Source organism: Lissotriton helveticus, chromosome 7, assembly GCF_964261635.1.
Source record: "Lissotriton helveticus chromosome 7, aLisHel1.1, whole genome shotgun sequence".
Taxonomy (NCBI): domain Eukaryota; kingdom Metazoa; phylum Chordata; class Amphibia; order Caudata; family Salamandridae; genus Lissotriton; species Lissotriton helveticus.
Genome location: NC_136068.1, coordinates 924,450,614 through 924,477,865, shown reverse-complemented (window position 1 = coordinate 924,477,865; position 27,252 = coordinate 924,450,614). Strand labels below are relative to the sequence as shown.

The window sequence follows — 27,252 nt, the reverse complement described above, 5'->3', positions numbered from 1 at the left end:
AACGTCTTGCTAGACTACTCTGACCACCCAGCACAGAATGAGCCTGTCTCAGCGACCTTCGGGTCCGGACGGAGCAGTGAGAGAGACCTCTGGGGCCTGGATAGTGGAGGCACAAAATGTCGGATGCCGCGGGCTAGAGTGCAAAATCTACGTAAGCTATCCAGAGAGCTTTCTGTGGCTGACCCAGGTGAGGGGAGGGGGGGTGTTGGAGCGGTGCGGTTTGGCTGACTGGGAATCACCACAGGAGAAGGAGAGCGGATGACCACACCTGGGGCCCTGTAGAGTGCGCAGCTAGAGCCACGAGCAGAGGCAGCATATCAACTGGCCCAGAAGAGGTGAGAGACCATGGCATAAGCTAGCAGCAGTGCCCAGGTTGTGCAGAGAACGGCCCCTGTCAGTACTAATGCTAAGAAGGAAGTACACCTGTGAAAAGAGCCACAGTGTCCAACGGGCACTGAGTTCAGCACAAGTTGGGGGTGAGAGACCTGGCAGCTTTAATGGGCAGCAGTCAAGGGTCTGCATAGACGCTAGTAGAGTGGGTACCCGATTGGAGCCAACATCTCAACCTGTGACACTCTCACTGCTCCAAGACCCAAGCTGACTGGATGCCCAAAGGCGGAAGGTGCCCCCCAACATAGCATATTAATGGCCACTTACAGGGGCAAGGCAGAGGTCTAGACGGACAGAGATTGGAGCCACTATAGCTGACACGGAGGTCCTTGCATGCAGTCTGACATTTCATGAGAGGTGTCCAGGTTGTGACCAAGACAGGGTCTTTCACTCTATCCCATCAGGTAATGGGGTTGGATCGTCAGAGCAACAAAAGCGTAAATAGTGGGTAGAGTTCTACCATGGTGCTAAGACAATGTATATATACAGGCATATAATGTATATATGCAGGCCTGCGCCTCCCTTAGCATCTTTTAGGTAGGAGAGGCCTGGCCTTGAAGACAGAGGCTCAGTATGCCATCAGCCTGGGGTAGAAGGACTGCACTCTGAAAGACATGCTCAACCACCCCACAGGTGCCACAGAGGTTAACCACCTGCCCCTGTTTGCCATGACCACGGTGGAGGGAGGTGAGGAAGAGGCCCCGCTAAAGAGGTGCTTTATGGACACCCTCTTTGCCTCCCTGCGTGAGGACATTTAGTCAGTCAAACATGAGCTATCCCAGGATCCCAAGGATGTGAAGCACAACCTGGCAGAGGTGGGAGATAGTATCATTATCCTCTAGCGTGGAGACTACCTCCCACCTCTGCCAGGTTGCGCTTCACATCCTTGAGAAGAGATTGAATATCTGAGACAGGAGTACCGGTGTCTACAGCAGCAGTAGGTACATCTACAAGCCCATACAGATGACCTTGAGAACCGCTCCCGCAGAAATAATATTCGGATCCTGGGGACGCCACAAGGGGCTGAGGGTTTGGACATATTAGGATACGTTGAGGCGCTCTTTCACCAGATCCTGGAGTTTTCAGATGAGCCCTGCATATAGCTGGATAGTCCACAGAGTAAGCCGCGCAGGTGAAAGAGGGATCCCAACCACCCAACATCCTTGCGTGTTCACAACTTTAAGCTCAAAGAAAACATCTTGCGTACGGCGAGGGACGTCCACAATATCCAATCCCAAGGCCATAAGTTTGTGCTGTACCAAGACCTTGCCACTCCAGAAGTGTAGAAAGGTTTTTCTCATTAAAGAATTCCTCCGCAGCAAAGGACTCTCCTAGAGGTGGGGCCACCCATTCCGCCGAACAATGAGCTGGGAAGAGAACGTGCACCACTTAAAAACAAAAACGGAGGTACGCACTGACTGAGACTTAAACAGGAGGCAGGGGGAAGCAACCCATGCAGATCCCCCACAACGGGAGAGAGACAAAAGCATAGAAGGCAGCAAACTGGAAACGACGCACAGGCTACCGCCCAGATCCGGAGACTATGCGCTAGAGAGGGAAGCAGTCATGGACAGCATTGCGGGAGATCAAAAGTGGCTGATCGCAAACTTAGTGTGGGGTGGACCTCGAAGGCACTAAAAGGTGGGCAAGAGCACAGAAGGGTCTTCTCCCTGTAAAGAATGAGGGTGGCGGAAGAGGCAAAGTGTGTATGACCCATTGACAGTGGTGATGCGTCCCGCCCTTTATATTGGACTCCTTCATAGGACCACCTTGGAGACTAATAGTACGAGCTGGACTACATTATGTTTCATTATCTGAGTTATGTTATTTTTCGTTTATTGGTTGGGGTCTTACTAGGGGTTTATACGCACTCCTCCATACATAGAGTTCTTTGGCCTGGGTCCATAACGAGGGCAATGACCTAACGAGGGCAATGACCCAGTGCATAATTTGCACAGATCTTTTTTAAAAAAGGAATACGTGCCAGTGCATTTATCAGGAGGCAAAAGCAGCTTGCACCACCCATTGACCCGGCCAGCGCTGCTAATGACGTTACCAACACAACTTCTAACCATCACACTCCAACAAGTGTGATAATTCAGACTATTCAAAGCCCCAAAGCTATAGGGATGGCTTGGGTAGCAGGTACTGGTACATTGTAATGTTTCATTCATGAATAGAAAAACGTTGGTATGCTCATCACTAAATTAAATTAAAAGCACCACCATGTGGCAGGCTGTAATAAGTGCCGGTGCTGAGAAGCGGAAACCACCGGCTCAAATTAATCACTGCACTGACTGCTTCCACAGCCTCTGGTCACAGTCCTCCACTACACATAGAAGAGAAGGGTACTACATATGTATTCGCCCAGCTCCACCCTTCTGACCTAAATTTATCAGCGTCAATGTTCGAGGCCTCAACAATCCAGCTAAGGAAAAGGCGGTGCTGTCCTCCCTGAAACACAATAGGGGGGACATATGCCTTCTTCAGGAGACCCACCTACTGGCCCACGATTGGCACAGGCTTAGATCCTGCCATTACTCACCATCAATACCTTTTCTCTAACTCAACCAAGACGGGGTGGCCATTCTGTTTGCATGCTCCTTTAAGGGAACGGTTGGGAACAAAGTAGCTGAGGTAAGAGCGCAGTTGCTGGTGCTTCCTGTTCAGGTAGGGGGGACTTCTCCTTATGATCTTTTCAGCATATGCTACTAATGAGAATCAGTAGCAATTCCTGTAGAGAGCGGTGCAGAATACTATAGATACACCAGATCAGGTAGTACCAGTTGGTGGGGGCTGGGGGGCTTGGAGGTGGGAAATCTCAACATGGTAATGAGCAGCAACCCCAACAGTTCAGGGAAACGATTTGGCAAGGCGATGAACTCGCTAGGTGATGGTGAAGAATGGTTGAGGGAGGCGGGAATTGGAGACCTGTGGTGGTTAGCTCACCCGTACAATAGAGATAACAGCTACTATTCCCTTGTCCACAACATACACCTGTATCCATTATTTTTTGGGTTCGCGGAGCATACAATTACAAAGCACATCACATACGAGCTTAGGGTCCTGTTAGACCACACTCCCCAGAGTCATATTGTGTAGGTAGACCTACTGCAACAATCAGCTGGCTCATGGAGGCTCGGAGACTGTTTATTGCACCAACTGGAGCCCGTACACAAGATTACCTGCCATATCTTAGACTTTCTATTTATCAAGGATCCAAGCGATACCCCTGTGTCCACCCTATGGGAGATGCTCAAGGCAGCAGTGAGAGTGAAAATTATTGCCCTCTCTATGGTCAACAACAAAATGCATTCAGTTGCAAGAAAGCAACTGGAGGCTCAGAAGCAAAAAGTAAAGACCTTCCGCAAGCAGACCGGGACTACCAGAATCTGGCAGCAGTTCAAGTCTGTGAGGGCTCAACTGGGAGGCTTAGACATGGACAGAGCAAAAAATGCCCGGATACGACTAAAACACACTTTCTACATGGGTCGGGACAACTATGGAAGGGTACTGGGGCACAAGCTTCGGGTTAAACACCAGGCGAAGTGGGCAGAGATGCTTGCTGTCCCTGATAGTGTCAAGGTTTCCAACTATGGCCAGATAGTGAAGACCTTTCGAGGCTTATCAACCCCTATAAGAGGCGCAAGATCTACAGGAGGCAGGCATACAACCTGATCTATGGATGGTTCACACTTCCTGCCTGACCCCACAACAGGCTAAAACCCTATAGCACCCCATCCGCCCCGAGGCTGCATAGGTCTCCTGGCCCAGATGGCTTCAACGTCCTGTTTTATAAGACCTTCTGTACTATGCTTACCCCAATTCTCACCAGATTTTTTATTCCATCACAGACACAGGCACCCTTCCCCGATCTATGTTGGAGACCTCAATCTCAGTTATCCGAAAGCCTGGGAAGGGACCGAGGGTGTGGGGCTCGTACCGACTCATTTAGCTTCTAAATGTGGATGCAAAGCTCTTCACTGGCATCTTTGCAACTTGGCTCAAACCCTTCATGCCCGGTTTGGTAGACCCTGACCAGTCTGGGTTCATCCCTCATAGGCAGTGAGGAGACAATACTAAAAGAATCCTCCACAGCATAGACTAAGCCCAGAGGTCGCAGAGAGAGGTGATGATCCTGGCCATCGAAGCAGAAAAATGCTTGATAGGGTGCCTTTGCCATACAATGCAATTCTGAGCCACTTTGGATTCGGGAGCATATTATGTAGTTGGATCCCACGCAGTTATACTGACCCTATAACGGCGTAAAGGTACAACGGGTCGCTCTCTACCTCCTTCCAGATCTGCAGGGGAACACAGCAGGGATGCCCACTTTTTCCCTGCCATTTAAGCTATATATGTAGCCTGTGGTGTAAAGGGTATGCAAGGATCCCAGGATTAACAGGGTGGGGCTCGATGCCTACGCACAGACGATTCCCCTACAGACGGCTGATAGCCAGAAACCGGTCCTAGGATGCTTGATTCCGGTCCAGGGAAAACATGACTTGGCAGTTCGCTCTGGACTGTTCCCATGAGGCACAGGGTCAAGACTGATTTGCATATGGCCATGTCTGAACTGGGGTGGCTTGGTGAGCAAAATAACGATGGATTAAACCCAGATCTATGACTGGGGGTGAATGTTTTGCCATTGTGCAACATTCCATCCATAATTTTGTGTGTTTTGCGATTCCCCTACACTCCCTACTCGAGGAACATCGGTATGGTGAATGGCTTTCGGATCAACCTCCAGAAGTCCCAGGCACTTAACCTCTCCATTACGCCGCACAATTAGGAGAGGCTGACTACCTACCACACCCTGGTGCGGGCCAATTTCTCTATTCTTTACCTCGGCGCGCAGATTGCTCTGACATTGTCAGTCTTATCAAGGCAGACTTCGCCCAGTGGAGGCACTATCGCCTGTCTTGGCTTGAGAGGATAGCTCTCCTCAGAGCCCTTTTCATTTTCCAGGCCCGACTGCCAACACGCTCCTCCACGGCATGCGGGCATAGGTCAGACCTTCCAGCCTGGAATGTAACAGTTTTCAGAAGGGATAACCCCTGCGCTTGCAGCGCAATCTTGCATATCAAGCTCCAGTGACAGGGGGCCTGGCCTGGATGTCCCCAACCTGACTTAGCATTACCAAGCAGTGCCACTCCATTTCTTACAGGAATGGAATCACCCCTAAACCGAGAAACACTGGTGCTTTATAGACCAAACAATCTGTGGAAAGAGCTCTGGCTCCACAGGAAATTACTCAAATTAGTTTTTATGTTACCATTGTGCTTTTTGCTATACTGTTCCACAAAGGACATTCGTTGGCGAGGGGCCCAATTGTATTGGTGGTTTATTTAGTCTTTTCTGCTGTAAATCAATAATTACCATAATGTCAGCATGCCAATAAGTTACTTGTTTACAGTCTGTAACCTTGAATATGCAAAACTAGGTCAGGTAGAAGCAGATAAAACATACCATCTTTTTTTTCTCTTTCTTCTGTGATTCGTTTCTGTGCAAGTTTCTCATACTCATCCTTGTCCCACTTTCTCCTGAAGTCCATGTTCTTGGTCTGAAAATGAAACAAAAATGCTTCTGTATCATTTGACATTTTTGAGGAAAAATAACCATTAAAAGAAAATATAAAATAAGCTTTTTATCAACAGCTCCTGATTATCATAGTCAATTTTTAAGCGATTCAAAAATAGGCCAAGATAATGGGTATAACCTTTAACGTTAATTGGAGTAAGAACTGTGGGTGCTGATTCACAAAAAACATTTATATGTATGGGAACTAGTATTTTAGGAGTACTCTTTCATGCCATTCGAAATCAACCCGAAACGTCGAACTCCTTATTAGTAAAAGTGCAAAGAAGGCCAATACCTTTTTATTTATACTAACTTTACACGAATATTGAAATGTCAGCCCCATTTTAGATGTTTGTAACCAGTTCACAAAGGCATGTAAGCAAATGTAAAAGGAATACAGGACTACTATTTCACATACTCCAAACGGCGTTTGTGAATAGGTCCTTTTGTGTCAAAACTGAAGAGATAGATGCGCATTCTGTTTTCTTTTAAAAGGAAAAGTTGTTTAAGAATTTTAGAGATACTACATCTCAAAATATTACAACAGCTTAAAATAACACCTCAGCTTGGGATTTGAAAAGGGCAAGGCGTATGTAATTCGAGGGGAAAACCTAACTTTTGGAGAAGAGAAACTACTTTTGAAAGGGCAAATTTCTAGAACTTGACACAAATATGACCGCACTATCCTTGGACGAGTAGTGTTGTGTGGATATTGTTCTAACTGCAGGTAGACAACCTTTTACATATTAAAGATGCAATCGAAATGTCAACACTAAAAGCCGGCACAAATTAAGAAAATTATTTATCCAGCCCATGTCCCACCTACAACTTCTGAGCAGTTTGCCTACACTCCCTGTTTATGTGTCCAATACAAAAGTTACTTTGTCGGCTTTAATACGGTCACAATAGTTCATGAGTTAAAGTTCTCAAATAGTGACAAGTTACAGATAAAATGCCATATCAATTTACAGTGAAACTTGCACAAAAACCCAATGGTAGACAAATAACCAGCTGCAAAGCAAACCACCAGTCATGCTATGGTTATTAGTAAAAACTACTGCTGCCATTAGTGTACCCCGTAGTGCTCTTGGGGTTTGCCTGGCTGTAGCAGACCATGCTTTTTTGAGAGGTTGGAGGAGTGCATTGGTGGACTGTATCCTATATGAGAACTCTGCAGGTAGTGCACGAGTTTCTCAAAGGTGCTTAGACATGACACTGCAAACCAGAGACTGCAAAATGTGATGGTATGTAAAGAAGGTAAGACAATGATAGACTTTCGCTTGCTATGCTTGGTGGCCCTGATCATTGTGCAGTGACTGATGTACAGCGACTGGTTTAGTGCGTGGACAAAGAATACTTATGTGGAAAGAGTTGGCTTGGTGTATGAGGTTTGACGGGTGCTCCATATTGGTCATTGCAAACGGGATACGATGGCATGAGATGATGAATTGGAAAGCAAAGGTTTGAAATGCCCTTTACGCATGCTCTTGTGGTATCAAAGGACTGCCCACCTTGATTGCCAACACACTGTATGTCATACTAGAAGAGAGAAAAGCTAAGTACTTATTGTTTGCTTGAACACTAGAAGGTCTCCCAGATTTCTGGTATTGGTAGGAAGGGTGTTCCTAAATTTGGCAATCTGTACCGAGAAGGCGGCAGCCAGCCATTTAAAAATTTTGTTAGTTTAGCAAGTCAATTAGTGATGCTGTTTTTGACCTAATTTCTCTTTAGGACAGCTCTCAGCTTTCATCAAAGAAATAGAGGGTGTACTCTGATGATTGGGAAACACCCTGAACGACGACTCCGGAGCCACGCAAGCGGAACAGCGACTTGCCCGAACAAAGACTCAGCCTTAACCACACATGTGCGTGGTTAAGGCTGATTCGCTCTAGTGCTCAGGCAGGACGGAGTTCGGAGGAGCGTTGCAGAGGAACAGGGTAAGAGGGGTTGATTTTCTGGGGGTGGAAGGGTTAGTTTTTAGGGGTTTATAGGGGGTATGGGTGATCGGGTTTGTTTAGAAGGTGTGGGAGGGATTAGTTTGAAGGGAGTGGAGTTTGTTTTTAGGGGCGTTGGTGATCAGAATTAATTTTAAGGTGGGGGAATTTGTTTAAAAGGGGTTTGTTAGTTTTTAGGAGGTGAGGGTGATCAGGATTGGTTTGAAGGGGCAGGAATTAGTTGTAAGGGGATTGAGTTTGTTTTTAGGGGTAGTGGTTCGGGGTTCGTTTTTAGGGGGAATGGGTGAATATTTGTTAATAGAGTGTGGGGCGAATTCGTTTTTATGGGGCAGGAGCGTTTCGGGGGATCCTAGTAGTAATAGTAAATAATTTATTTTAACACGCATTCCTTTAACATGAAAAATCGTGGTAAAGGAATGCGTGTAAAAAAAAAAAATCATGGTTTAGAAGAGGTTCTGGTTGCGACCTTGTTGTTAGGGAAGTCGTGGTTGTGGAACTCGTGTTCCAACATACAACCCTGATGCCTTATGCTCAACTTAGAAAGTCTAGAAGGCGATGGGTCTTGATACTAAGCGCCAGTGAAGCACCTGCAGTAGTGCCATGGTCAGAAGTGGAGGGTAAGTTTGGCTACAGCGTTCTGTACCAGTTTAAGCCTGCATATAAAGAAGGCAGGAGCCTTGGGGTATGAGCTGTTGGTGTAGCTGGGAGAGACCAAAGCGGACGATTGTTCGAACCCACTGGTGGAATCTTATAAAAAGGAGGTTTCTGTTGTGTGTTGTGGCTTAAAAAATTACAAACGAACTATCTCGAGGAGTAATGAGAGTGCAGTATTCTGTTTGTAAAAGATCCTTTTGACCATCAAGCACATTAAGGTAGGAAGGCAGCTGGTAAACCACATGTGAGGATTCAATTTTATTTTGCATTGAGTTGGTGGTGCTTCGTGTTCAATCAGTATTCGACTGTCGGAAGGCACTATTGCATGTTATTCCAAGTCAGCTGTGTTTTCTAATCTGAAGAGGATTTGAGTATCTGTAACTGTAGCAAGAGTGTCTGAAGATCTTCATGATCCCACGGCCATGTCTGGAGTAAGCAATTAAGAATAAAGATGCACTTGTGAAGCCTTGAAGGAAGCCTCTTCCAATGCTGAATAGTGAAGATGTGAGAGATTGATGGTCGCTGTGGTATAGAGAGGAAACAAATGCATCCAGTCTGGCTGACCCTTGAATCAGTGGATCCTTAAGCATGTGCAGTAGAGTGGGATAATGGTCTGTATCAAAACCAAACAAAAGATTAACTATTAGGAATGGTACAACTCCATTTCTGTCAACTGGTGTTTTGAGATCATCAGAGAAGGATATCAACAATGATTCAGTATTGCATCCGCTTGAATCCAATGAACTGGAATCGTTGCTAGAAGGCTGCTCTCAGAATGTTTGCACATGAAACACCTGTTGGCAATGGGTCTGTAGTTGGCTGGGCCAGGCTGGTCATGGTATCTTCAGGAGTGGGTTGATATAAGTCATCTTGAGGGCAAAGGTGAAGTAACTGGACATCGGGGAGTTGGTTTTGCTGGTTTTAGCTTGCACTGTTGAAGGCTAAAAGGAGGATGTTTTTAGAAAAACCTTGGAGGTAGAGGTCTACTGGGGAGGCTGTTTACTGCACAACCTTACGAGATCTCAGCTTTCTTAAGCTGCGAGAGGGGATTAGATGCATGGTCTTCCAATAAGGGTTCTCGTGGTGCTTTTATGTAGTGGTTGATAGAGCAATCTTGTGATTTGAAAATGAAAGATTTCAAGAGGTTCACATAATAGCTGCATGCGAGTGTGTCCATGGAAGTGGCCTTTGGACAGTTTGGCATTGATCTTGTGGAGATCCCTTCATGGGCCAGCAGGTTCTGTGAAGCTGATCAAAGTTGAGGGACTACTTCATTTTTCTGACAGCTGTCTTACAGAACCAGTGTTGTGTAGCTCATCCTCTCGTCATGTTAATTTTTCCAGATCTGCCCAGTGCTCTACTTCCTGGGCTGATGAACCATCGTGGGCTTCATAGTTGCTCTTCTCTCCTTGGCAGGTAAGGATAAGTTGATATTGAAGGTAGCCATGGGGAAAACAGATACTCTGAAAATCAAAGCTCTGAGGAGCAAGAGATTTTGGTCCTCAAGAAGCATTTTCCCAGTTTTCACAAAATCTGTGGTGTAAGGATTTGCAGAGGGATTCCGCTTTTAGGGGGGCTAAAACAATAGTCTCAATCATCTTATTGTTTCTGGCAATTGAAAGAGTCTTATAAGAATTGAAGATGGGATCTAAAGTGTGCCCTGGAGAAAGGACTGGTCAATAAACAAGGTGTTGCAGATTCCAGGTGTATCCTTCGGAGACAAAAGATTTTAACTGGGGCATGTGTTATTTATCAAACCAGGTGCAAGTATGTATGGCGAGGCTGTGGTCGTCCAACATGAGGACATTAATGAATCTATAGAAACTTTGTCAATCGTTGTGTCGGTCAGTGGAGGTCTACATATGATAAGGAGCAGCAGACAAAGTGTTATTATGGACATTCATTAGTAGTGATTCACAGACTGGTTTTTAAAAACGATAGCAATCATGCTTGGGATAACATTTTTCTAGGAGATGGCCACCCTATACTTTTGAGGGTGTTATTCGGTATAGGAATCTTGTATCCAGATTGGATAGCTTCATGAATGAAGCTTATACCAGATTGAGTCAGTGAAGATATTAGGTATATCATACTGGTTTCCACTGATGGAATGAGAAAGCATGAGAAAGCCTAAGAGTAGACAAGATTATGGATAGTTCAACTATGGGGGGATCCCATAGTGGGAAAATATGGGTTGAAATAAGGAGGGGGAATAAATGAGTAATAATCCTCCTATGCTTAAAATACTGAAAGGAGGGATTAAACTGGGATGGACAGGCAGGCAAGATGGTAGGTATCAAGATTTACAAATGGGAAGAACAGAGATGCAATTGGTCACAGTGGGGTGGCAAATCGGGGAGAACAAGGGAACAGAGTTAACAGCGTAGGCAACAGGGTGGAGTGGAAAGGAAATGAGCCTAGTATGCTGGGGAGGTAAACAATAAAATATGAGAAGGCATAGTTGGAAACTTTTTTGCGTGCTAAGTGAGAGGTGGAAAAGAAGTGGACCTACTGATGATTGCTTTGTAAGCTATCTATGAAGTGGAAAATGGAGCTGCAAAAGGTGCCACACATGGAGGCGCAGTGCTATTTGGGTTGAACCGAAGTGGCAAGGGACCAAGCCCTGGGACATTCAGCTAAAGTGTAGAGTTTAGTTTTTGAACTGCCCACATGAAATGAAGGTGCAATAAAGGGAATGTCCCTGCATAGTACAGGAGCATTATCCCCTCTGTGCCCGACTGTGTGTGTATCTGGTATCCCGAATTTTTTTGCCACAGCATCATGATAATCTAAGTATGAACAGAGGCCTTGCCATGTCCCTGCCAATGCGAGGTCCTAGAGCGGTCCTGTGAACTGGAGGAGAGCACATCAGGTGTGTCTAGGAGCACTACAAATGAAGCAGTGCTGGCAACATACCGTGATGAAATGGTTAGTGCTACCAGACCTTTTTATCTGTATCACTACGAGTGTGGCCTGCATGCCCCTTTTGTGTAATGTTCTGCTGTTATGTGAATGACCAGAACCTTGCACTAACATCCTATGTGTATGTCAAGAGTGGGTCTATGTGTAGTGTGAATGTAAAACATGTGTGTAAGACTTTGTGCGTTTGCGAGTCTGAGTACTGAAGCCAATGGGATCCATTTTAGATGTCCATGGCTTGGCATGGCACACGATGGAGGATGTGGACAGCTTCTACATCAGACAAAGATCGTGGAAGTATATTGCCTGCATTCCTATGGCTGGATGATTAAGATCTAACACTCAATTAAGGATGATGGAGAATGAGCTACCTTTAGAAATTCCATGAGGCCTTTTATTAGCAAAGGCCTTCTGGTTTGTTCTTTCAAAGCACTGTCATTTGGTTGATGGTAGAGGCGATGGATGGGACTGCAGTTTCTGTTGGGCAAGTTGAGGACGTTTCAAAGTCAGACCTTCAATTTTTTGTCTTTCCTCGATTACTGCTTCAGAAAGACTGATAAAAGCCAGGTGCAGAAGCTTCACACTTTATTGTGCCAATGTTGTGAGAGCTCAGGTTTTGAGACAGCCCCAGTGCTACCTGCTGTGAGAAGCATTACTTTACACAAAGGTTGTGTCTAGAGAGCTGACAGAGAAGGAAACTTGAAAGAGAACTAATCTTAACCAGTTCGGCAGATTTAAACCGTGCATCCACATCTACTGTGCAGAAAAGGTGTTTGAAATTGGGACCCAAAACACCCCACTTTGTTCCTGTATGTGTAAATATTGTATTTCTACAGCACTAACCTAGCCAAAAAGCAGCAGAGGTCGCTAGGTTGTAAATGGTTACTCAATTATGTTGAAGTGCTCTTTAAAGAGGCAGGTTTTCTACTATTTCCTAAATTGCAGTGGTCCTGTGGATAAGGGAATGCCCATCCAGATCCCAGCTGCATAGACAGGAAAGATCAGCTGCCTTCTTTCTTCATTTTTCTTAGTAGTATGATGGATTCCTAGCTGTGGGTGTGCCAGGAGCCACCAGGGACTATGAGCTTGTCTGCAAGAGATGGGGTGCAAGTTGTGATTACCCTGTAAATGATGCAGTTGTTTTTTGAGATGGTGTCGTCCGGCATGGGGAGCCAATGGAGTCCCATCGGGATGTTGGTGAAATGATCATATTTCCTTAGGCCCTGGTTGAGTTATGCTGCAGGGTTTGGGATGCTCTTAAGGAGTACCAAAGTACAGCCTGGGATGCCATTGACAGGGTGTTAAGAGAGCATGAACAGCATTTCTCAAGCCACTTTCTGGAAGAAATGGTTTCAGTGTCTTAAGAACAGAGTGAGTGAGTGAGTGAGTGAGTACCCTCTTGTATAGCGCATGGCTACTCTCGAGCATCCCAGCGCTGTAAGACCAGAGGACATAGGAAAGACATTATTGAAACAAGAATGTCTTTAATCACTTCCTGAAGGCTAGATGGTTAGATTCATGCCTGATGTTGTCTGGAAGTTTGTTACAGTACTTGGCCATCTTTGTTTCTGGCAAGGTGGTCCTTGACAGTGTTGGTGTCCAAGATGGATCCAAGATACCAGGCTTTTGGTGAATGTGAGAGTTCGAACCAGTTAAGCTTCATGTCACGGAGTCAAGTTTGTACTGTTTCTGGGTTTGTCGTTCTTGGCCAATGAAAACAACTATGTCTTTCTTGGGTTCCTATTTCAAGACCTTCATGAACAAGAAAGGGAGTGCCATGCAGAATACTAGAAAGGTTGCAGTGTGAACAGGGCTGTTATCTGACAAGGATCCAAGATGTGAGTGGACATCATGTGAACGGACCGCATTCTGAGAAAGAAGAGTTTTTCTGGCCCTGCCGAAAGAGACTACAAGAGGAGAAGCTCAATGTGTTCCTGGATGGAGGAACACCCGAAGAAAGCGGTCTACCTAAAATACAACAAACACAAACTATCAGCTCCACAGTAGGGGAAATAGGAGGTACTTAGGTAGTAAAGGTCCTCAGTCAGGAAGTGAAAGCTGCTTGCAAGGTGGGCCAGACTATTTTTCTTATAAAATGATGGAAGGTCCTCCTCCACCAAGGTAGCATGTTCATCATTGGGCTGGTCCTCACCCATCAGATGAGTGCGGTGGACTCCACCTGGAGCGCTTTGCGATGTTGTTTTTACTGGGATATAAGCAGTTACCTACTTCTCACCAAAAAAAACACAACAAATATTTTTTTTACACTTTTATTTGGTTTCTGCCGTTAGGCACCTCCGCTCACAGCAAGTCTGTGGTTCCCCAAACAGGGGTGCCCAACCACTGATCAAGCCAGGAGGCATAATTACATGCTAACATAGGTCAGTTGACCAATTTATGAAACCTAAAAAGAAAAGTGCTGAAAAACACCCTTCATTTTTTGTTTGTTCTTCCCAACTACCTGACTGACTCGAGACAGAATAGATCTAGAGAATCTTAGGGAACCACCAACTGGCTGAAGAGTAGGGAACCCCTCCTGATGAATGCTAGGACCCATAAAGGGGCGGGCAATTTCCATGGACTCAAAAATGTTAACGACTAAAACACCAAGGATCTGCATTATACAAGACCCTTATGTATGCTGTTTCTTTTGTTTTTTAAATGGGACCTGGAAACACCAATAAAAAATTAAAGAGCCTCTCTGGAACCATTTTTTGGTTTCACTGTCGTCCCCAGCTTGCCTCACTAACAAGAAGGTAACCAGTTAAATCATATAAAAATAGAACCTCATAAAGAGCTGCAGGTGGACTCCACCTCACCCAGTCTATGGGGTTTGCGGTTTGGCAGGGCTAATAATGAAGCATACCCCTTTGGTGGAATAGTCTTCATCCTTTTTTAACAAAATCTCATGGCCAACTTAGCAGGAAGTATTCACAGGTACATCATAAAGACCCTACTAAGGATATGGTACTTTATTGTGTTTGTTGTTAAGAGGGAGGGTGCACCCTGATCAGTTTACCCTGTGTTCTTCTCACTTCTCCCTGTGGGTTAGCTGCGCAACAGCCAATGCCAGGAGCAACCTGCGCTGCAGATGGTGCCCTGCTCTCTCACATGCTTATGGGCAGAACCACTAAAAACTTGTATGAACAAGCATTGAAAATGCAATAGGTCTCGCAATAGAAGAGTTTGACATTTTTCGTTTTGCATATGGATGAGTGGCGTTGCGTGGATGAGTGGCGTTGCGTGGATGAGTGGCGTTGCGTGGATGAGTGGCGTTGCGTGGATGAGTGGCGTTGCGTGGGTGAGTGGCGTTGCGTGGGTGAGTGGCGTTGCGTGGCTGAGCGGCGTTGCGTGGCTGAGCGGCGTTGCGTGGCTGAGCGGCGTTGCGTGGCTGAGCGGCGTTGCGTGGCTGAGCGGCGTTGCGTGGATGAGCGGCGTTGCGTGGATGAGTGGCGTTGCGTGGATGAGTGGCGTTGCGTGGGTGAGTGGCGTTGCGTGGGTGAGTGGCGTTGCGTGGGTGAGTGGCGTTGCGTGGGTGAGTGGCGTTGCGTGGGTGAGTGGCGTTGCGTGTGTGAGTGGCGTTGCGTGTGTGAGTGGCGTTGCGTGTGTGAGTGGCGTTGCGTGTGTGAGTGGCGTTGCGTGTGTGAGTGGCGTTGCATGTGTGAGTGGCGTTGCATGTGTGAGTGGCGTTGCATGTGTGAGTGGCGTTGCATGTGTGAGTGGCGTTGCATGTGTGTGTGGCGTTGCGTGTGTGTGTGGCGTTGCGTGTGTGTGTGGCGTTGCGTGTGTGTGTGCAATATGTCTCGCAATAGAAGAGTTTGACATTTTTCGTTTTGCATATGGATGAGTGGCGTTGCGTGGCTGAGTGGCGTTGCGTGGATGAGTGGCGTTGCGTGGGTGAGTGGCGTTGCGTGGGTGAGTGGCGTTGCGTGGGTGAGTGGCGTTGCGTGGGTGAGTGGCGTTGCGTGGGTGAGTGGCGTTGCGTGGGTGTGTGGCGTAGCGTGGGTGTGTGGCGTAGCGTGGGTGTGTGGCGTAGCGTGGGTGTGTGGCGTAGCGTGGGTGAGTGGCGTTGCGTGGGTGAGTGGCGTTGCGTGGGTGAGTGGCGTTGCGTGGGTGAGTGGCGTTGCGTGGGTGAGTGGCGTTGCGTGGGTGAGTGGCGTTGCGTGGGTGAGTGGCGTTGCGTGGGTGAGTGGCGTTGCGTGGGTGAGTGGCGTTGCGTGTGTGAGTGGCGTTGCGTGTGTGAGTGGCGTTGCGTGTGTGAGTGGCGTTGCGTGTGTGAGTGGCGTTGCGTGTGTGTGTGGCGTTGCGTGTGTGTGTGGCGTTGCGTGTGTGTGTGGCGTTGCGTGGGTGAGTGGCGTTGCGTGGGTGAGTGGCGTTGCGTGGGTGAGTGGCGTTGCGTGGGTGAGTGGCGTTGCGTGGGTGAGTGGCGTTGCGTGGGTGAGTGGCGTTGCGTGGGTGAGTGGCGTTGCGTGGGTGAGTGGCGTTGCGTGGGTGAGTGGCGTTGCGTGGGTGAGTGGCGTTGCGTGGTTGAGTGGCGTTGCGTGTGTGAGTGGCGTTGCATGTGTGAGTGGCGTTGCATGTGTGAGTGGCGTTGCATGTGTGAGTGGCGTTGCATGTGTGAGTGGCGTTGCGTGTGTGTGTGGCGTTGCGTGTGTGTGTGGCGTTGCGTGTGTGAGTGGCGTTGCGTGTGTGAATGGCGTTGCGTGTGTGAGTGGCGTTGCGTGTGTGAGTGGCGTTGCGTGTGTGAGTGGCGTTGCGTGGCTGAGTGGCGTTGCGTGGCTGAGTGGCGTTGCGTGGCTGAGTGGCGTTGCGTGGCTGAGTGGCGTTGCGTGGCTGAGTGGCGTTGCGTGGCTGAGTGGCGTTGCGTGGTTGAGTGGCGTTGCGTGGTTGAGTGGCGTTGCGTGGTTGAGTGGCGTTGCATGTGTGAGTGGCGTTGCATGTGTGAGTGGCGTTGCATGTGTGAGTGGCGTTGCATGTGTGAGTGGCGTTGCATGTGTGTGTGGCGTTGCATGTGTGTGTGGCGTTGCGTGTGTGTGTGGCGTTGCGTGTGTGTGTGGCGTTGCGTGTGTGGCGTTGCGTGTGTGAGTGGCGTTGCGTGTGTGAGTGGCGTTGCGTGTGTGAGTGGCGTTGCGTGTGTGAGTGGTGTTGCGTGGGTGAGTGGCGTTGCGTGGGTGAGTGGCGTTGCGTGGGTGAGTGGCGTTGCGTGGGTGAGTGGCGTTGCGTGGGTGAGTGGCGTTGCGTGGGTGAGTGAATGGTTAGCTGTTGCTTATGCGACGTATAGCACTTAATACTAAAGTAGGCAGACCTTCTTAGCCTTTGTGAGAATAATAGCAAAATAAAAATAAAAACCAGATCAAGTCAAGGACGCAAACGGCACCATGCTATTGTTTATTTACTCAGATGATTTGCATAAAAATGTAACTTGTGAGCACGTTTCTCTAACTCTCCAATAATCCCATTACAACACTTTGTACAAATGAGATTGGGACTCATCCTTCCGAAGTCGAGAAAAATGTGCAACGCTGTGTTGAAGTTAATTTTTTTAATTAACAAAATGCAAATAATGTGGAGAGATTTCAAGTGATTCAGGAATGGGCGCCCTTGTAAAGAGAAAGTACGGCCGGCCTGGGCAGTGATAGGGGAGGAGGGAGGAGAAATGCGAGTCACGGCAGCAGCAGCCTTTGATGTGCCTGCCGGCCGGCCGTGAATAATTAGGGGGTGAGAAATGCGCTCGGAGGGCTGCCTTTGATGTGGTAATGCGAGGCAGGCAGGCAGGCGGCTGGTGGCATTGTGCACGCGCTTTTTAGGGCTTGCGCAAGCGCAATGACCTAAAAAGCACATGCACTTGAAGGAATCGCCAGTGGAATCGCCAGTGGATAAACACTGGATAAGCCCCTATAGAGCTTCGCCAGCTATGCGCTGAAGCGCATCAGCAGGCGAGCCCTAACAAAAATGCATGGTTGGGCTGCAGCTGCTTTTGTGACTGCATCAGCTTAGTCGTGGCTGCCACTTCACATGATTGTATCTGCCCGGTGGGGGCCCATACCCACTTCGGCATCAGCCAACATCCTGAGTAAGGCAGCAACCATTCCACCAGCCGGACCCACACCTACAAAGAAGCAGCAGGGTCACTAATCGACACTGGACAAAAGTTTGGGCAGCTATGTGCGGCCACCTTGGCGGCTTTCAAAGACTACTGCCAACTACAGCAGGCCCGATCATATGGAGAGAAGGCTAAGCTGCTTGATCTGCAGTAGTCAAGCTTGGGAGACTCGGAGACTAACTTCCTACCCACTACTCTGCCAGGGATAAGAACATACAAAACACGAAGTGATTGAACATTTGAATTGTGGGGCATGAGAATCTGCACCAGAGCCAGGTCATGCATCTTCCCAGGTTCATGCTTCTTTCATAATTGCTGAGGGTACAAGTGCACATGACGCCCAAGTGGGGGAAAACACGAAGGGTTGGGAGGCGGAAATCAGCAGACCAGAAGAGAGACTCATGATCATGATTATACCGGATACATTTTTAGTTTTTTGTACTGTGTGAGAATAAAAAGGACTTTCTTTTTCTAAAAGAGAAGCACTGAACTGGACGCTGAAGTTATTGTGTCTGTTGGTCGATTGTTGACTTAAACCGATTTCTCAGGACTAAGCTCAAGCCCCAAGAATCAGTGACTGCTTGCCTTTCCTACCCTAAAAGTGGAGTACGGAAAGATTTTACTTGGCCGATTTTGCAAAGCCATAGCAGGACGGGCACCAATACCACGCTACTTCCTCCACCATATTTAAGGCGAGTAGCCCATGGTCTGCCAGCGGGCTCCCAAAAGATGTCAGGCGCCAGAAAATCGAACACTAAGCAGGAGAAATCAGACATTAATAATTACATAAACTATAAAAATCTAAAATAATATAGTAGTATGCGGATTGAAACAAAGCACAATTAGTTAAGCGAGGGAGAGAGAAAGAGAGGGAAAAGAGAGGGAGAAAAGAGAGAAAGACTGTGTGCATGTCTCACTTCTGTAGAAGCATGTTTTCTACCCATCAGGTTCCTGGTACTGTCCAGTTATAACTGAATCAAGCACATGCCAGCCATTAAATGCTAAGAGTGTGATCTAAAAGACCAAAACAAACATTAGTCTTCTCGACTGACAGTAGGCTCCTTTCAATCATAGCTTTTATGACCCAGAAAAATATACAGTGATGTGTCACATTTTACTACTACCTGTCAAATTAGACTGCAGGTGTTACTGTAAATCGATTCAAGAAGTCCAACCTCCGAAGTAGATGTAAGCAGTATATTGCTATGGTTTATAAGCGGGGCTATATTAGCTTTTGAATATATTCACCATCTGTTCATGAGTTGGCCGACTGCCCCATCACAGCAACTGCTCAGATTTAATGCCAAGATGCTCAGACCTGTGATATCCAGAATTGTAACAAACAGCGTTGGCAAGCCCTTGATCTGTAGCACATGTGTGGCTGCAGGATAGCAGCAGTACTCTAGTCACTTCTATAAGTTGTGTTATCCGACATGTGACTCAATAGGATTTATTGTTCAATCAAAATTATTTTCTAGCACATGCATCAGACAGAAGTAGGTTTAGAAGTCGTTCAGTAGAGACTACTTACTTTCCATCAAGTGACAGCCCATAAAAATACCTTTCACACTCTTGCCAGTCTTAGCCCCACCCAATGACCGATGTTGCACATCTGGAAGTTTTTGTGGATTCACTACAGAAAAAACTACTATCCATGGGTAACACCAGAGACACTGCTTTTGAGGGTCTGCGATCTACAGGGCAGACATTGCTATAATTAGGACTCTGCAACCCTCCCAAACTATAGCATTTAAACGGGCAATGGGGAGTCTTTGATGGCTGTTGCATGTACAATTAAGCTTGATTGAAACAGAGTGAACATTAATATTTTAAGAGATTGAGTACTGTTGGTGAACTCCGTTGGCTTTGCCAACGCTTGCTTTTTTTAAGCCAGCAATTAAGTGAGTTGCCGAAAATCGAAGGATGTAGAGCGGACGCTGGGACTAGAGCTTGGCTCTCAAACTCTAAAGTCGGCAGCCCTGGCCTTTAGGTCATATCTCCCAGACTGCACTTTCGTATTTTATGAGAAGCCGTTCTACTGAAAGCAACATCACAAAAGATGGCATAGTGAGCAAAAGAACGATGGATTAAACCCAGATCTCTTGACTGGGGGTCAGTGGTTGAAAAGTTTCAGCACTCCATCCATTATTTGTTGTGTTTGCTATGTTTGCTCTAAGTGGCCAAGGGTATGCCCTGACAAGGGTCCCTTGCTCGCTGTGCCACTGGATTCAAGCTAGCCTAACTGATGAAGGGTGATACCCTGAAACCAGTCCCAGGATGCTTGTGTGAGGTTCAGGGAGGACCTGGCCTGGCAGTTCGGATGGACTGTTCCCATGAGGAGCAGGGTCAAGACTGATTTGCATATGGCTGGGTCCAAACTGGGGTGGCAAAGTGAGCAAAAGAACGATGGATTAAACCCAGATCTTTTGACTGGGGATGAGTGGTTGAGAAGTTGCAGAACTCCATCCATCATCTTGTTGTGCTTCCATTCTACTGAAAGCAATAAGTGTTTACGAGCAGGTGGACAAGGAAAATTGTATTGTCACTACAAGTGAACTTAAAAAGGCAAAACTCATGAAAAAAGCAATTTTAGAGAACGTGATGAGTAAGCTGCAATGTCAAATTCAGATAGCTGTAGAAAACGGCCTCATATCATGGAAAGTTCAGAGAAATCCAGCCCCTACTCGAAGGAAAAAAACACCAACCAAAAACGGGACCCCGTAATCTGCCATCAACCACCTCTACTTGCGAGGCAAGCACAAAAATTAACCAGGCATTGGCAAAGCCATAGGGTAGACCTATTGGCTTTGCCATAGCTTAGGAGAAAAAAAAATAACTACGGCAGGGCCAGCCCTGGCTGCCTCATATTGCTTTCTTTTATAGTGGCAGAGGGCAGGAGGAGGAGGGGCAAGCTGCAATGGGGGGGGGGAGGGGGGAGTGGGTCATGGCAAGTAACAGCAGGGTGAGGAAGAGCGAGGGTTCAGGGAAGCAACATCTATGGTGAGGGAGGGGAGGCAAGCAACAATGAGGGAAGGGGTGAGAGGGTAGCAAACAATGAAGAGAAGGCAATCAACAAAGGATAGGCAATGATGAGGAGGAAGCAACTAGGGAAGCAAGAAAGAAACAAGCATTGGCAAAGCCAATAGGTTTAACCTGTGCAAGAACTATTGGTATTGCCAATGTCTTCTAGCCATTTTCTATCGCAGGGTGCCAGATGTTCAGTGTGCCTAAAAGTTAGAGGTGTGGTGTAGAAAACAGTGGCGTGGCATAGAGTAGAGGGGATAGAATTGAGTGATGTAGGGTGGTGTAGTGCAGAGTGGCAGGGCACAGAGTAGAGCAGAGTGGCATAGAGTGGAGTGGCCCAGAGCAGAGTGAAATGGCAGAGTAGAGTGGCATAGTAGGCAGCGAGTAGAGTGGCATGATAAAAAGGGGTGTGGAGTGGCATGGGGTGGAATAGAATGGTGTGTCGTGCAGTGTAGTGGCATAGAGTAAAGTAAAGTGGAGCTGTATAGAGTAGAGTGGCATAGAGTAGAGTGGCACTTTGTGGAGTGGTGTAGACTGCCGAAAAGTAGCACTGTATGTAGTCAAGTGGAGTGGCATAATGTGGAGGGGCATGTGGTTCTGAAATTCTGGACCCTGCTGTTATCCCGGTATCGAGATCCAATACCCGTGCCACAAAATATCAACGTACCATGACGAATTTGGTGTCGACGGACCGGTAATGATTAGGACGTCATCCCTATACATTTGCGTCATGCTTGAGGGATGCCAACACCCCTAAATCGTAGTTTCCGTCCCGACCCCTTAGACTCCATTTTGTAAACGACATCCATCTTGTGTCTTGCCCTCATGATAAGTCAATTGAGTAAGGTCGAGTTTGATCTAAAAGGACACGTCCACCTTCCCTGACTCCCCCCTGACCTGTCCCAACTGACTCCATTGCCTCCAGCCGAACCTGTTTGGGCAGCTCCTCGCCCAGTGGCCGAATAAGATAGCATCAATGCATAAACATGCCACAAACCATTCACTACGTACAGGCCATGTTTTCTACACACACGCACCATGTTCCTTGTTTATGGCCAGTTTTATGACTAGGAGGTACCCGGCTTTATTGGGGTTTTCATCGATATCTGATGGGAGTTCCGGGCCTGGCCGGGTAATCCATCACGAACTGGACGTCTAAAATGTGGGTTGGCCTACATGACTTTGCTCTTTGTATTATTGTAGAAATATGTGTATAACCATATCGTAAACTCAAGAATTCTTGCCTGCAGCTATTATTTCTGTATATAAGGAGAAAGCTGGTTCTGTAAAAACGAACAGTCTCCTGGGAATACGCGACCCGGGTTGTCGTGTTTCTAGGACACGTGTTACTTGGTAGCTACCAATAAAACTCGATCTCTGACTTCAGCTAGAAGACTCTGTGTTTCTGTGGTCCGGAACAGGGAGAACTCAGAGGTCTTCGGGTGTTATCCCCTGGCACCACCGGGTTCCTAAAAACCCGTTACCTCAGTTGGCGCCCAACTCGGGGCGGTATCAAACGGCGACGGTCCAAGCCAGATGTTCGTGAGGAGCTTCGTGTGAAAATTCCAGAGGACGGCCAGCCACTTCAGCGACCCCTGTATGTCGACGTGGTTCCGAAGGTCTTTGCTGCGAGGTTCCCCGCGTCCCGACGGCTACGAAGGACTGCTGCCCTGACTATCGCCCTGTTTTGGACCCAGTGATCCTTGGTAGAGCGAAACGATAGACGAGTCTTCTAGTGACGTCATCGATCTTCAAATACTTCAGTTAAGTATAAGCGGAGCGTCTCCCAGTCCTTAGTTTGATCCTTAGTTTTCGGTATCCTTGAGATACGTTTTGATTTGGTACTTGCAAGCCCCAAAGCCGAAGAACTCGCGTATTCACGAGAAATATCGTAATCGATTAATCCTTTGAAGTTTGAAGCTAGACTAGTGAGCAAAGATGCCTTGTTTTAGCAGACTTGGAAACTTGTTTTGTCTTGGTTGTAGTAAGGACTCCCGATTAGAGGATTCTTGTCCAGTTCCTCCGATTGGAACTCCAACATATGAGTTATACGTAAAACATGGCGTAGGTCCTACAACATATAATGAGGTATGGATAAAATACACCCGCAAGGATGGTGTTTTAAAATGGCCCCAATATGGTAGTTTTGACTCAGAAATTTTAGATAACCTCGAGGTCAAATTGTTCAAGAAAAAAGCCCGGCCGGCGATGTTGGACTCTTTTCGCTTATGGCGCAAAGAAGCCAAACAGAAAGAAATAAAATTAGCAAAAAGGAATAAAAGAGGTATGTCGATGGTGCAAGCTGCCGTTGCATACAAGGATAACGAGGAAGAGCAAGAAAGCAAACAAGTGCTTAGGAGCAAGAAACTAGCAGTAGATAAATGCTACCCAATGTTACCACATAAGGGACAAGGTCAAGAGGAAAGATCCGAGAAAGATCCATTGATGTCCCACTTATTAAGCTCACCACCGCCGTATGCGTTAGACGCTACCACACCCCCAAAGCATTTTATTATACCGCGCCCCGGCGCACGAAACACAGCTCTTGCACACACGCCAGCTACTCTTCAGCTGGTTCCTACTTCTCCGGCGCAGCCTTCTCAAGGGCCGCCGCCTCCGCTACATACTCCATCTACTTCCACCACTTTGCCTACTGCTCCAACTGTTCCCTATGATACTACGTCTGCCACTGCTTTAACTTCCTCTGCTATTGCCTCGATTTCTTCTCCACATCAGCCGGTTTTTTCTGACGCATCTGCCCCTCCGCAAGCTTCTCCTTCTATTAGACAGAGAGTGGCAGGTACTGTCACTGGTCTGCTTTCACCTTTCTTTGGGCCGCCTAAAACGACCCCTAAAACAGAACGTAGACAGTTACGTAGTCAGCTGCCTGATTACGAGGAAAGAGAAGTACTGAATGAACGAGCACGCCAATGGATTACGAACACTGTTAGATATGATGTTCAGTCTGTTATGGAAGTTTTCCGTCAATGGGATGCACCCACTCAGAGATACGTATTCGAAGAGATGTGTGTATATCTGTGTGAAGATTTGGAGACAAATGATCCCAAACGCAAAATGAACGAACTATGGCGTACGCGTTTTAAGTTCCATGAAGGTATGATTATAGGTGCCGAAGTTGAGGAAGCAATGGATTTATTGTTCTCTTATAGGAGTAAGGGAAACGCCTCTAGATCATTGTACGAAGACGACGTATCAGGTAGAAAGAAAGCGAGACAGTACCGCATGAGAGAGGTTCCTCCGGTTTGGAGGGAAGGTGATGCGAATGTAAACCCACCAATTCTGCCACATTTCCAGTGTGTATGGGTACATGTCCCCTGGAAAAGATCCGAAGTTTTAGCACTCAAGCAGACATTACCTGATCCCCGTAAAAATCCGACTGGGTATTATAAGGAGTTATCGCAGACTGCCAGCTCATGTATAATGAATTTAGCGGATGTAGATATGTTGTTTGGGAATGTTGTTCCACACCCTTTATGGAGTAAAATCCGTCATACGGATCATGATCAAGAACTAGGTGACTCATGGGCTAATATTACCGCTATAGATGCTAGACAAATAGGTGGTTCTAAACCTGAGCCGTTAATAGCCGAACTTCCCGGTAGGATTATCGCGTACATGAAAACATTAATGCCTGAATTACGCGTAAATTGGGATAAGCTGCCTGCGTGCAAGCAGAAGAAAGATGAGAATGTGTCTGACTTATTCACGAGATTTGAGGAGACTTTCACGGATCATAGTGGTCAGGATATGGCTACCGAGGGTGGTCAAAGATTGTTTGTAGACAAATTTGTACATAATCTGCTTCCTGAACTGTGTAATAAACTGAAAGATTCAGAGAGTGCTTGGGCTGTCTCTACGTCAGCACAGATTTTAGCTACAGCCCAGTACTATGAAAATAGGCGCAAAGACGAGCTAGATAAGGTAGACAAAAAGACGAAAGATTTAAAAACTAAAGTTCTTCTCCAGCAGGCCTATCCGCCTCGTACGGCTAGTCAGCCTAATTATCACCAACCACAGCAGTATTCGAGAAATGCGCAAGGAAACGAGTTTTCCCATCAGCGTCTTCCGTATGGCCCGAATCAATGTGCATATTGCAAGGAAGAGGGTCACTTTAAAGGTAATTGTCCGGCTCTTGCGCGACGCTTAAACGGTATTTCAGGTATAAGGGGTAGAGGTGTTCAACATGCTCCTAGGGGTAGGGGCCGTGGAAATTTCCCCCAGAATACAACTTCTTTTCCGCCTCAGAATTCCATGAACAGCTTTGACCAACAGAATAATACATCGTCTAGGTCAGGTCAGTACTATGCTGACGACTATTACACCGAAAACGAGGATGAGGGAAATAATTGCTAGGACAGCCATGGACAAAGAGAGGGAGTCGTTTCAGTTCCAGTAGATCAGAATGGACCTTATGTCGAGGTGATTACCTCAGGAGTGTCAGAGCCATTTCTGCTGGATACTGGTGCTACAAAAAGTTCTATTATGCACTCGAAACTTCCTGGCGCACCTTTGTCTGGCGAAATGAATGTTTCAGTAGGTTTCTCTGGCGCCCCTGTTAGAAACCCGACCTCTAGTCCCATGTCCCTTTCTGTTGGCCCATGCGAATTAGAAGCACCCCTCATTCTTACAACAGGTTGCGGTGAAAATTTGTTAGGTTTGGATTTGCTAAAGAGGTTATATGCGACTTTGTACTGTTCTCCCTTGGGAGTACAACTTACTTTAGGTAAGAAAGTCATTTCTCCCATGTATTTGTCAAAGGAAAATATTCCAACTGAATTGTCATCTCTTCCGGATATACTCTGGGCTAATGGTTCCAATGATGTAGGCCGTTTAGAGATAGCACCGTATGTCATAACATTGAAAGCCAACGTTAGGTTGCCACGTATTCCGCAATACAAAATATCTAGCGAATGCGAAAAGGCGTTGTTGACGATTATTTATGATCTGATCGAGAAAGATGTCATCGAAGAAACAGGCAACGTTTGTAACAGTCCAGTTTTGCCCGTTTTAAAGCGTACCGATCCTTCACAACCCCCTGTGTACAGGTTTGTGATCGACCTCAGAGAAGTGAATAAGGTGGTTATTCCACAGTTTCCAGTTGTCCCCAACATTACTGCCTTGTTGACAATGGTTCCAGCTTCAGCCACTTGGTTTTCGGTGATTGACCTGAAGAACGCTTTCTTCAGCATCCCGATTGCTGAGGAGAGTAGAGATATTTTTGGCTTCAATTTAGGAGGACGAAGCTTCCGCTTCAAGTGCGCTCCTCAAGGCTACTGCGAAAGCCCATCAATATTCAGTCAGGCCCTGAAAACACAACTAGACACAATTGTCCTTCCTAATGGGTCAACTCTGATTCAGTATGTCGACGATCTGCTGATCGCTGCAGACACTGAAGAAATTTGCTAGCAAGCTACATTGTCCTTATTGCGTCACTTATGTGACATGAAGCACAAAGTCTCTCTTTCAAAACTGCAATTTTGTCGACAAGAAGTAACCTACCTAGGTCACATCTTATCGAAGGAGGGAAGGAGACTGACACCAGAAAGAATACAGGCAATTGCAGAACTGAGTGCCTCAAGGACACAGAGAGAGGTTCGGGCCTTCTTGGGCATTACATCTTACTGTAGACAATGGATACCGAATTTCTCACTACTAGCTAAACCCTTGCTGGCACTACTCTGTAAAGACACGCCCAATCCTATGCCCTGGTCTGAACATTGTCAAACAAGTTTCCACGAGTTGCGTGATGCATTATGTTCGGCTCCTGTGTTGGGAAACCCCAACTACAGTAAGCCTTTTACATTATATGTCCATGAGAAGGAAGGTTGTGCATTATCAGTCCTAACACAATACTTTGGGGACAAACAGCGCCCATGTGCGTATTTTTCGGCAACTCTAGATCCTGTGGCTAAGGCACTACCAAGTTGTCTGAGGGCCACCGCCGCAGCGGCTGTCTGCATTCGACAGTCCGCTGGGTACGTCATGAATAATACTCTGATCGTTATGGTCCCGCATGCAGTAGACATTTTGCTAAACAGGACGAAGACACAACATCTTACTAGCGCTCGACTATCCAGCTACGAACTAACACTGTTAGCGAGTCACATTCACATAAAGAGGTGTGATACACTCAACCCCGCTACGCTACTACCCATCCCGGCAGAGACAGACAAGGTCGAACAACATGACTGCTGCTTTAGGACAGAAGAAGAGACCAAAGGGAGAGTAGACTTACAGGACACTCCCCTTCCTGAATGCAACGATACTTTATGGGTTGATGGTTCATGTTTCAAACTGCCGAATGGGGATACGACTGCAGCATATGCCGTAACGACATTACATACCATTATAGAGACCGCGCGCATTTCCCACAATTCCGCACAAGCCGCAGGGCTAATAGCGCTCACAAGAGCATGTGTGTTGGCGAAAGGAAAGCGAGTGAATGTGTACACTGACAGCCAATACGCCTTTGGCGTGGCTCACAGTTTCGGGAGATTATGGCGTGAACGTGGGTTCCTGACGTCGCATGGTGCAAAGATACAACATGGTCAGCTAGTTAATGAGCTCCTCGAGTCACTGACCTTGCCACTACAAGTTGCAATTGTG

At 47.0% G+C, this 27,252-nt stretch overlaps 1 protein-coding gene across 2 annotated transcripts in view; it reads right to left on the bottom strand.

The window, feature by feature from the left end:
• ZMAT2 (zinc finger matrin-type 2) overlaps nt 1–27,252 on the bottom strand; it is a 73,014-nt gene that overhangs the window by 20,056 nt on the left and 25,706 nt on the right. For both annotated transcript variants that reach the window (XM_078653453.1, XM_078653455.1), the window contains exon 2: nt 5,860–5,953. In XM_078653453.1, coding sequence (XP_078509579.1) covers nt 5,860–5,953 — 94 coding nt within the window. The remainder of the gene's footprint in view (nt 1–5,859; nt 5,954–27,252) is intronic.